The following is a 12,018-nucleotide window of genomic DNA, read 5'->3' on the forward strand; positions in this document are numbered from 1 at the left end:
ATATATATATAAAATCGGACTTCAAACATTATCGTTTAACAGAGATTCGATCAAGTGAGGCATGGCAGCTTCAAGTCGAGAAAAATTTTACGCAAATAACACTTTAGCTGTTCTTTTGATTGCAATGGAAAATAACAATGTTAGGGTTGAAACTAAGAATGAAAGTCTAATTAAAGGTCGTCTAATCAATTGTGACGGCTTTGGAAATCTGAATTTAATAAATGCAACTATTATCAATGTTAGAGGAACAAAAATTAAAGTGGATGAGATTTATATAAAGGTGCGTAATTGTTGTAAACTTGATAAGCCTACTTTGTAAACAATTTAATAACACATACATTTTAAAATCTAAGTTTGCCTATAAAAACTATTTTCTATTTAATAAAGTAAAGTACCACATCATCCAGGGGCGGATCCAGACATTTGCTTTAGGGGGGGCGATTTTGTTACTAAAAACTCGAAAACCTTTAACAGACAAAAGTTATGTATTTTTAGCGCCGAAAACACACACAACAATAATGTACAAGAAAGGTCATAATCGAGCGAAATAGACGCCAAAATACATAGCCCACACTACAAAATCCAATCTGCGGTTTTTACTGTTTGCAAAACGGTTAATAATAGTATCTGGATCCATAACAATATCTCTGTGCTGGTGCATACTTTTTTTTAATTTAAAAGTTTTTTAATGTAAAAGTGCATACTTTTTTTATTTTTTTTTTATTTTTTTTTGTTCTACGGCCAGGTCTAGGGGGGGCGATCGCCCCATTCGCCCCCCCCTAGATCCGCCCCTGACATCATCAACAAATATATGCTATGTTTCTGCAGATTTCGATGTGGTTGCAATTTAAAATAGCAGTCTATCCATTATTACAACTGCTAATACTTTTAATAAAGGCATCATCCGTGAGGTATGTACAACTCCCAAGTAAGATTAACCCGATTGAAGAAATAGAGAAGCACATCTCTCGTTCAAAACAGAGAAAACCACAGATGCCTGCTAAGTATAAAAAAGAAAAAACTTAATCTTCTTGTACATTCACATAAAACTCTGCATGTTGATTTATAAATGTTTTATATACACAATACAACCAAAATTAAGTTAGAAAGTAATTTGTACATAGTTGCAAAACAAGGTAACCATAATTACATATGAATGCACTGATTATAGAGGATGCTGGTAAACAACGGAGAAAAAATTTAGTTCATAGAATTCTACAGAATGCTGCAAACCATAGTGCAATGTTGTTGTTGGTATTAATATATTTGATAGAGAATTTTTGGACATTTTCTATGGGTGTATGTACAGACACAATACTTATCACCATTAGCCAAAAGCTGAGCAATTATACAAAGCAACAATTAAAATTTTGTTGGTTGTTCACCTGTTAAGAGTGCACACTATGATCAGACTACAGACCCTGCTGGTTTTAGATACTACCAAGTGAAAGTCTTATACATAACAAGAAACAACAAACACATAACACAACATACATTGGCAACATTGTGAACTTTTCAATAAAAAGAAGTTTAAAACATTTGTACAAACAGAACAATAAAAATATTTCATAAAAGCAGTGTACAAGATCTAAAACTAAATCCTGATAAGATTTTGAATTGTTTTTGTTTTGAGTTAAGTTGGGTAGAGGTTAACATAAGTGATGGAAGTAATTTACATTGTATGAAGAAACCACCACCACCACACATCAAATATTCTTCACTCCTTCCTCATCTTCTATCTTCGCGATCGTCTTCTTTACTCGCAGTGCAGTTAAACGTGCGCATCCGCTTTCGTACCAACATTCATTCATCAGTTTCCACATTCGCTCCATGGTCTGCAACAAACCGTACAATTGTTTTTCCTACTCTTTTATAGCTTATTCTAGTAACATATTGCTCTTGTACAATTTTACTGTTTGATACAAACTGGAGAAAAGGTATCAAATTTGCAAAGCAAACTGATATTGGTTGGCTCTATAATTAATTCAATGTAATTCGCCCTATTGGTTTTAACAGCCTCATTTAAGTGACCAAAAACAAGAGAAACTTACATCATATTTATGCCATGTTGCTTCCTTCTGTGGTCTAAACATCTTCTCACACACAACAACTCTCATTTGTTCAATTGTTGGATCATCAGGTACCATGTTGTAATATGGAAGTTGGTAATCAAGATTCTGACCTGGATAGTTACAAATATTTCAGTAAATTTGTAAAATACCATAGGGTAGAACGACTCGCAGATAAGAAACACACATTGCTGCCAAAGTTTATTTAAACTTTAATCATCCTTGTAAAGATAAGAAACCACTTTTTACCTCCAATGCTACATCTGCGACCAATCTCCCACAGCACAAGTCCCAGTGAATATATATCCGCACGTTTGAAAGAGTCAAAATGTAACATGTTTAATGTGTCATCCAGTATCTCAGGTGCCATGTATCTAAACAAGTGCAGTTCATAAAACACTAATTATGCGATGTGCTAAGTAAGTGATAAAAAGTTAATACCAAGCAGCTAATATAGTGGTTGGAAACTATGAAAAAAAACTTTGTTACTATTATATCGAATTATTTGATTAAAAACACTTAACCACTACTGGATCAAAAATCACAAGGAATTATAATCAATACTAAACTAATATTGATCCAAAAACCTATGTCTTGCCTTATGACCTCACCCATATTGAAGAGAAACTAATATTAAATAATCTTCTACATGATTTAGGATCACTAAATACAACTAACCACGAATCTCACCTTTTGGTTCCCACCCTGTTATTAGGAGGAATGTCAATAGTGTCGGTGCTTGAATCATGTCTGACCGCCAACCCAAGATCAGCAATTGCACATTCACCATTTTTTTTCACCAAAATATTCTTTGACTTTAAATCACAATGAGCTATTGGGGGTTTTCCTGTCATAAAGTAAATAATAATTTACTCAAACTCTGTAAAATGTTTGTTAATGTAACTAAAATATGTTTTTACAGCCATTTGGAAGGTTTTTGCTTTTAAATGTACCTTAACCTTTTTATGTAAAAACTTAAAAATACAGTAAAAAGCAACCTCATTTAAACAAAACCAGGACAAAGTTGTTTAGAATAAATACTTAAAACTGACCATGACCATCCTATAGTTTACCACTACCATCTATACACCACAGTCAGCTTACCTAAAGTACCAACAATCTCATTATGCAAATGAGCCAACCCACTAGCAATGGAGCTGCATAACTTAAGCATGGCACCAACATCCACACGTGTTTCACCAAGATAATCAAACAAAGATCCATTCTCGTGGTATTCCGATATCAACCATAGTTCAGTCCATGTCCCAACATCTAATATTGTAATAAACAATACGTTTACATGAAGTAATATAGAAATAACTTATACTCATAGATGATATTGTGAAGTTTAATATAATAATAACATTTACCAATGAAACTGGTGTGTTTGCAATACACTGGCACCTTGATATCGAAACCAAAAGTTTGTTTGTTCAATTGTATATATAAAGGTTGTTTTATTTGTTCTGCAAACTATAATCTTAAAATGTTCTGTTTTTGTAATAAACTGCATATAGTTTCTGCTGACTGTCAATAAGCCAATCTTTCATATCTGTGTTGAACCCTATACAAACAGCTTGTAATATAATGTAGTTGTCCTATGTCAGGTTGTGGTTTTGACACACGAACACCAGCAGCATTTTGCTTCCTACCTTTGTTATCTGCAGCAATGAATCCGAGTATATTCTCATGTCGTAACATGATGGTTTGATAAATCTCTGCCTCCCTTGCCCAGGATCTCTCATCGCGAGTCACAAACTTCTTTACCGCGACGTCTTCACCCCTCCATTTACCACGAAACACCTCACCATACCTGCCATTAGTGCCATATATTAATATTTCATTTAAAGCTTAGCTAGTATAGAGCGTTCAAATTATGGTGCTAGGCTTCCTACATTTTTACTGGCGATCCCCTTTTAATTTCCTAAAATTTTCACAGAATATGTTTTGCTTTTTCGGTATAGTTAAAAATGTTAATTTTATTTCTGCTAACAGAATCCTGCATATAATATTTTAAAAAGTAGCATCCTGCTCACCTTCCCTTTCCAATAACTTCTTGTAGTTGAATTTGTCGAGCAATAGTTCGATGGACAAGTAATGGCAATCCTGAACCTGAACCAGTAGTAGAGAAGTCCTTGTCGTCCAAGAGATCTTGTGGGTTGTATGAATTAAAATTCAATTTAATTTGTAAACTCAATTGTAAGTTTCAATCATATTTCTTTAAATAAACTTTGGGTAATGTATAAACACTATAAAGTAAAACAAAAAGTTGTTAGAGTTAGAAGTAATGCATCTATGGCAAGTTTTATGATATGCGTGTCATAAAAAAGTGTTGTCTTTCCAGGGTAAATGACATTGTTAAGCTATTACTGACAGTTATTTAAAGCAATGAACACATAAAGACCTTGCATGTTAGTGTCTGGTAGGCTTGAATTCTGGCTTTCCACCAATGGGTCATTTCTCTTGCTGTGTTGCTTTTTATAGAAAACCGCAACAAGAACAAGCATTGCCATCAACAAGAACCCGCCAACTGCGATAAAAAACACAGTGTTAACTATTGTAAGTTGCTTAAAAAAAAGCAGCTTACCTGATAATAAAACGATTAATGTTGTTGACAGTTGATCTGTGAAAAAGAGAATGGAATAAACAATAGAGTAAACAATTGAAAAATGTGAAAAAAGTCGCTTAAATAACAACAACACAAACAAATTGTTGCTGTTAAAATATATATTAATGTACATATATATATTTATATATATATATATATATATAAACCCATATAATAATAAATGTCTTTATAATATTAAAATGTTGTTGCATTGGTATGTTGAAAAAGTGCCATCACTTACTCGTGAGACAACGCATTTATTTAGTTCATTATATAAACGCAAATGAGTGATCACATACGTGTGCTACGTAGTATTGGACATATCACGTTGTTTCAAATCGTGAAAGTAGCCGCATATTTCGAGACATTGTAAATAGGTATTTTACATGTAAGTGACGTCACACAATAAGGGAAATTGGAGCCGTCGCAATTCGTCTAAATTACTGCTTGTGTTGAATAAGACATTCGCTTTTTATATAAACAATGATAATTATTGCCCTATACGCCCGATTAAAGTAATTGGTGTTAATTTCACGCCTGGCTTACCACTATGACGTAATAATATTAACTCTGACTACAATTCTTTGAGGAAATATAAAGTGATCGTAAAATCGAGACGATTTTCTCACGGAGACTAATCCACTAAGATCAATTGCAATCGTGGCGCCGAAAATCGCACGATGAACAAGGAACGATTATGATGTAACAATCGAAATGGAAACAACAAAGGAACGACGCCGTAGACAACGTGGAATTGTTTCGCCGACTTATGCACTCATGCATGCCAGATGTCGCCGTAATATTTATTCGCGGCAAGGGATTTAAATTTCGTGGCCGAATACACCCGAATAGAAGTGGGCCGTATATCCTTCTGTTAAGCTTTATTATCGTAGCAATACTTCCCTATGTAGTGATGTCATATGTTACTTAAGTTGGTTCGTGTTTTATGCGCATTATTTCAAAAGGAAATAGACGAATAATTAACATTTCATGCTTCCCCGTTTACTTGGCAAATTCGCACACAGTGACATTACATCTTGAAAGTAAAAACTCCGCTGTGCGTGTAGATAGCTAAACATTTGCGATTCCATTAAATCAAGCAAGATCTTAGCCCAGTAACCCGGTTGTGCGACCTAAATGTTCGGCAATCGTGTCAGACCAAAGCACACAGTATCGTTGAAGGGGTTTAAAACCACGAAAAAAATAGAGTGACATGAATTCGTGAAACGGTAAAGTTTACTTTTAATGTAACACAGTTAATCATTAAAATAAATTATGTTTATTACACGCACATTTATAATAAAGAGTTACATGCTGAAACGTGTATTTGCATTTTATTTTACCTTTAGAAAGACACTTAATAAAAAAGACCACAATCAATTTAAAGCAATATCAAATTAAGTTTATTTAAAATAAAACTCTCTGGTTAACTGATGCTCATGTTACTAAACCTGTCTTCAATGCATAAGTGTTATGGGAAGTTAGATGTCCAGGAAAACAAAATATTTATACTGCGTCTGCATATTAGATTATTAAAACATTTATATAAAACAGTATGAACTTAATGGATGTCTATTTTGTTGGTATCAAGAAAAAAATGCTATATATTATATATATATACATGACCTAACTATGCTACCATAAAGAAAGATAGCACAGCATTATGTTTGGTTTATAATTTTTAGAAATGGGAACAATAAGTTTTTTATCAGTTGCGCCATTGGATTAGCAAAATACTTTCTTTATCTGTAGTTTGCCATTTTATGATTATTTCCATTACCATATTCTTTGGTATATGTATAATTATAACATAGCCACATCATATAAATACTCTTTTTTATATTAGTTACCTTGATTAGTTTGAATGCTGGCAGTTGTTGTGGGCAATGTTGGTGCTTTCATTGCTTCAGGATGGTTACAGAAGTCTGTTTTGCAACATATGACTTGATGGTTGGATTTATTGACTGGTTCACATACAAATGGTCGGTTGTATGGCACCAATCTGTTTTTTCTAAAACATCCTCTTTGAGTCAAAATCTGCAAGAATTAAAAAAAGGAAATATAAAATTTGCTGTTGTTGGCATATATTTTAATATCTGCTTTATTGGGATAAAGGGTAATGTAAGGCAAAGGGTAATTGGCAATTGACATAAAAGTTTCTTTTACTATTTAGCAAGGAATTAAACAGCGTTTGCTGTATTATAAACAAATGATTAAGAGGAAAAAATAAATAATTTAATTTAGATCTATTTTCCTTTACCCAGTACTTTAATATTATTCTTCAATGTAAATACAAATCCTAAAATTTATGTTTTAAAAAACATCATCACAATAACAATGACTGCATTGAAGCACAACTGTTGTTGCTTTAACAAATTTACACTAAACACTTGTTTTACATTTTTTGAAATAGGTAGAACTTCCGTCATGGCATAACAAACACCTTCTGGCACAGTGCAGTTAAATACATTTCTTTCACAATATGGGTTTTCTCGTGAGCCACCACAGTAACATGTTAGTGCTGAAATACAACAAATAATGTAAAACTGTGTCTTCTTTCAGTTATTTGCTATACAAAATTTTTAGAAAATCCGCAGTAACAGTATAAGAGCAGTTTTAAAATACATAATAACATATCCTTTTTTGATTTATACAAAGTTCATATTTAATCAAAGGGAAATAAAAAAATCAAAAAAACATTGTTCTTGACTTCTAGGTAGAAAACATTGAAACCAATAACAAGAAACGAAACCTGTTGCTTGGTAGAACCAGAAACATGAGAGGAATAGAATTGATAAACAGTTCATCAGAAATGTGTGATGATCTCACTGCTTCTAGTTATGTTCAATTATATTTTCCTTCTGAATTGCTCGGTGTTCATGTAAACACACTAATCTGCTGTCATTATCAAGGCTTGTAGTATACGTATTAAGAAATGCTGTATGAAATAATAGAAATAATTATATACAACAACAACATATAAAGTACTTAATATTATAGTGGTAGTGGTATAGCATTATAAAACTAAGAACAAGCATAAAATTTGACAATACATGGTCATTGCATTGTGCTTTACTACACACTCAAAGACTTAATTGAATGTATGTGTATACACGAAGAATATCCAACAACTATCACCAAACAAGGCCAAACGTTTCAATTCCGGAAATCAAACATGCTTTGCGAAATTTCTCTCTCTAAATTACTGGACATCTTAACCAAATAACCAATCACCTTCAGTCGAAAATGTTTCCAAATCTTAATATAAACAACTTAACAAATGATGCTTTAACCAAAACTATCATGTTTATAAATACATATTCAAAGCAAGATGCCAAAACAAAACCGCTGGACGAATTCTAACAACGAATAACTGAAATTCAATCTTTGAATGAAATGACCAATCTCGGTTTCCTTTTTCTGTCGCATACCTTTCTCTTTCTCATTAATACTTGCTGCGTTGCTCGCTTCTTAAATCCCATGATGGGAAGGACATTCTAATGCAGAGTCGTATAAACACCGAGTAGTTCAATACATTTCTACGTCAACGGCAAATTTAACGCCAATTTATCCAAAAAATTACAGTAGATATAAGGAAAATGCATATTTTTGGTAGTTAGAAGAAAACTTGGACTTGAACCCATTACCTCTGGGTTACAGGCAGGCGCGCTAACCACTATACCACGGCGCAATATGGGTCATTTGTTTTCAGTATCGAAAATGGAAAAACGGGCTTTAAAGGTGGTTAATTTGTGAAGTTTTAGTAATTTAATATGGGTAATTTTATATACTGCACAGATTTTTATATTTAAGCTGTCCGGCGCTGTAGCAAATAAGTTGTTGCTGCATCCGCCTCTAACGCAGGAAAATCGTGGCTTATGCGTCCTTGGGCAATACACTTAATGGCTATTGCCCAAACCCAGTAGTAACTAATGGGTTGTCTAATTTATCACCCAATTACATTAAAAGTGAAAGAAATCCGCGTGGCCGGAAAAAGGCAGTCATTAGGCCTATAGTAGATTGGGGAAAGATGAAACACTTTGTCGACGAAACTTTTTTAATTTTTCTTTCATGGATCCCCCATTTAATGATAATCAAACGTGTACAGAATTATTTAACAGCTGTTGTTAAATATAAAAAAAAACATATTAAATATGTACAGTTTTTTAAATAGATAACGAATGCGAAATAGTAAGGTGGTAATTTTGAATGCTATAGCTAAGTCATATAGTATAGCCGCCAGCCAATGACATTTTGTAGCTTGCGAGTGTAAACGATTAAACTAATTTCTCATAGACTCACCTTTTCGTATACAGTTTTAATATTTCGTACAGTTTGATTTAGTTTTTGTCTTGGCCCACAAAAACTACGCAATGTCATGGCCTTTACTATAACGATATACAACAAGGACGATATCTTAAGTAGGCCATGGGTTGTGTAAAAATGAGATATATAAACACGAGGAAATGGACAGGGGTCAATATAACTTTCCATCTTTCTCTATTGTAGTTTCTTACGGCTAAACTTTAAGGTTGCTTTCAGTTCCATAATTTATAACTCAGGGTTTATTCAAACATGTAATATATATATTACTAGTATACTGATATAGTAACAAGGTAATTTTTGAAAAATATGGGTCACTTAAACACATGTTGCCCCATATTTCCAAAATCAAAATACATGACTCAAAAAACTAACCGGCTGCGCCATTTTCTTTGCCATGTAACCTTTATATATATATAACCTAAAACAATATTTTTGTTGTTTTTATCTTTAAGTAAAGTCTACCCCTGCCTACTTTCCTCATGTTGTATATATTTTTGTTTTATCACAAAACTAGTTTTATGAGACAAAGTCAAACTGTACGAAATATTCAAGTTTTTGCTATGGAACTATAGCAAAAACTTGCAGCAACAACGATTTTTCTGCTATGGAACTATAGCAAAGACTTGCAGCAACAACGAGTTTAATCGTTCACATTTGCAAACTACAATATTCCATCGACTTTACTATGCTTTAGCAAGCAACCAAAATTAGCACTTTACTATTTCGCATTTTTTACCTGTTCAAAGAATACTGTTTCTATTTAACAAAAATATTTTAACAGTAATCTGCTTTGACGCGCGCTCTATAAAGTTGTAGATGGGACGAAGATGGCACACTTTGTCAGACGAGACTTTTTTAATTTTCTTTTTACGAACCCCCATTTAATGATAATCAGGAAAATAAGGTTATACAGAATTATTCGACAGTATTAACTATATAAAACGCCCGTCAAAGCTGATTACTGTTTTTAAATATTAAAAAAATATGTAAAATAGCTTCATAAAACAACCTTGAATATTTCGTACAGTTTGATTTTGTCTCATAAACTAGTTTTAGTTTTGTAGAAAAACACTGAGATATAGCCTAAGCATGATGAAAATAGGCAGGGGTCAATATGATGTGATAATTTATAAGAAGTGGCTTGTGCCAAAAACAGAGTAGTAATACCCAATTTGTAGCAAAAATAAAAACTTTATCAATAGTTATTATTAATTTTCTCTTATTACAAGTTCATATACATTTGTAGGATACAAAATTTATCCATTGATTTTCGAACATTACCCATTGTCGTTCAAACAATACCAATTGTTATGCAATAATATAATATATATATAGGTCAGTGCTCTTCAAACTTTTTGGGGTTGGTGGACCCCTAAAGTTGTTGTGACGAACTCATGCACCCCTGATTGCTTTAAAGGGCCTAAACACACCCCACGTCACTTTTATTTTTTAAGGTAAATTCATAAAGCCACCGTTTTATTGATTCCAAAAATACTTTACTTATTAAAATTGGTCCAGTATACGCGGAGATATTCGTCCTCAAACAGTGATCTCTAGCGCTATCTTTTTTTTACTACGAGCTCCGTGATTGTGACGTAGGAACGTAGTAGTCACGTGACTGATTCATTCGTAAAAGCGAAACCTGCGTTTTTTTGGTTCTCTCGTTTTTCGCTGAAAACACTGCCTCTCGCCTTTCTGAATGAGAGCGGCCACGCTTCAACAATTCTGTGACGTGTTTGTCACGTGGGTAGTACACTTCTCAATTTTTTCGCCACGCAACTTTCAAATCAGTTTTTTGAATTTCACGGTGTTTGAGCTGGAATATCTTTGGTTATACAGAACCGATTAAAACAAGTAAGGTGTCGTTGGAATTAGAAAAACACACTCTATCGATTAAAGCGAAGTACATTTGGGGTGTGTTTAGGCCCTTTAACGTAAAGCTAATGACGTCATCAAGGAGAAATGCGTACGAGAATAAGTTCCTGTTTAGTCGAATAGCACCGCTAATCAAGATCATTAGGAATATGTGGTTTGCAGTTAAAGAAAAGACTAGTTTCGCAATTCGCAGTGATGCAAGATATAAAATTCATATAAAAAAAACTGTAGAAAAGTGGCTAAATTTATTAAAAATGTTCAAAACTGAATATTATTGCTGAAAATTTTTGAAGTTTGTGATGCACCCTTGTATACCCTTTTGCACTGGTGCACCCCAGGCATATTTTGGTGCACCCTAGGGTGCACCGTGCACACCGCTTGAAGAGCACTGATATAGGTAACGTGTTAAAAACTATAGCAGTAGGGCAAGAAAAAGAATGTTTAGACCTAATTTTCAAAGCGTACAGTATTATTTCGTGGTATTTACGTATATTCCTATTTATAAATACACTTAACAGTCAAAATTAACAATGATTTTAAACTGTGCCATCTTATCCTGTGTGTTTTCAAATTTGTAAAATTTCACCTGTTGTGCGGATCGCTATAAATAACTCCTCGTGTGTTTTATTATATTTTATTAAATTGGTGTCAATTAATAAAGGAATCATAGTACTAATTCGTGGTATTACCCAAAAACCATCATCTATTTTGATTTTGGAAATATTTGGCAATATGTGCTTAAGTGTCCCATCTTCCCCCATTGTACTTTATATTTCTGAGTATCATTATACGGGGCCCTTAAACAGAAAATTAAAAGAAAGTCTCGTGGAACAAAGTGTTTTATCTTTCTTCACGCTACTATACAATTTAATATTCTTTTGTAGGATACATTATTTATGAATTGATGTTCGAAAATTACCCATTATCGTTCAAACTATATACAATTTTTTATTCAATATTATATTAGGTAACATGTTTAAAACCATAGCGGTATGGAAAGGAAAAGAATGCTTAAATTGATTTTCAAATAATAAATTTCACTTATTAATTCTAATAATAAATTCACTTATTAATCAAAATTAAAAACGATATATTTTTTTGATATATTTTTTGAATTGTCATTTTATAAAGGAATGATAG

The 12,018-nt window shown here is 32.9% G+C and overlaps 2 protein-coding genes across 4 annotated transcripts; one reads left to right on the plus strand and one right to left on the minus strand.

The window, feature by feature from the left end:
• The first annotated feature begins 61 nt into the window (after positions 1-61).
• LOC149730942 (U7 snRNA-associated Sm-like protein LSm10) lies at positions 62-1,109 on the plus strand. The gene is made up of 2 exons (XM_089885518.1): positions 62-280; positions 898-1,109. The coding sequence occupies exons 1-2, from the start codon at positions 62-64 to the stop codon at positions 1,024-1,026; spliced, it is 348 nt and encodes a 115-aa protein (XP_089741644.1). The 3' UTR covers positions 1,027-1,109.
• Positions 200-8,019, minus strand: LOC149730943 (TGF-beta receptor type-1-like). Of its 3 annotated transcripts, none has more exons than XM_089885516.1 (14): positions 7,912-8,019; positions 7,430-7,615; positions 7,077-7,198; positions 6,528-6,714; positions 4,657-4,692; positions 4,474-4,599; positions 4,106-4,220; positions 3,722-3,882; positions 3,174-3,341; positions 2,760-2,916; positions 2,319-2,443; positions 2,052-2,182; positions 1,677-1,835; positions 200-997 (listed from the first exon to the last, which is right to left on the minus strand). In XM_089885516.1, exons 2-13 carry the CDS (start codon positions 7,482-7,484, stop codon positions 1,707-1,709), a joined length of 1,512 nt encoding a protein of 503 aa, XP_089741642.1. In that variant the 5' UTR covers positions 7,485-7,615; positions 7,912-8,019; the 3' UTR covers positions 200-997; positions 1,677-1,706. The 3 variants fall into 3 exon arrangements, with proteins under 3 accessions (XP_089741642.1, XP_089741641.1, XP_089741640.1); XM_089885515.1 differs by having other exon boundaries at positions 200-1,000; XM_089885514.1 differs by lacking the exon at positions 200-997 and having other exon boundaries at positions 1,059-1,835; positions 7,912-8,018.
• Positions 8,020-12,018: the final 3,999 nt, after the last annotated feature.

Source organism: Ciona robusta, chromosome 9 (genome assembly GCF_009617815.1).
Source record: "Ciona robusta chromosome 9, ASM961781v2".
Classification (NCBI taxonomy): Eukaryota; Metazoa; Chordata; class Ascidiacea; order Phlebobranchia; family Cionidae; genus Ciona; species Ciona robusta.

Bases quoted from the DNA above. Each gene is read 5' to 3' on its own strand.
- LOC149730942 (XM_089885518.1), top strand. From the start codon at position 62: ATGGCAGCTTCAAGTCGAGAAAAATTTTACGCAAATAACACTTTAGCT. The intron at 281-897 runs GTGCGTAATTGT...CTTTTAATAAAG, and splicing joins TGGATGAGATTTATATAAAG to GCATCATCCGTGAGGTATGT.
- LOC149730943 (XM_089885516.1), bottom strand. From the start codon at position 7,484: ATGAACTGTTTATCAATTCTATTCCTCTCATGTTTCTGGTTCTACCAA. The intron at 7,199-7,429 runs GTTTCGTTTCTT...GTTGTATTTCAG, and splicing joins CTGGTTCTACCAAGCAACAG to CACTAACATGTTACTGTGGT. The intron at 3,342-3,721 runs GTAGGAAGCAAA...TTACAATATTAG, and splicing joins CATTGCTGCAGATAACAAAG to ATGTTGGGACATGGACTGAA.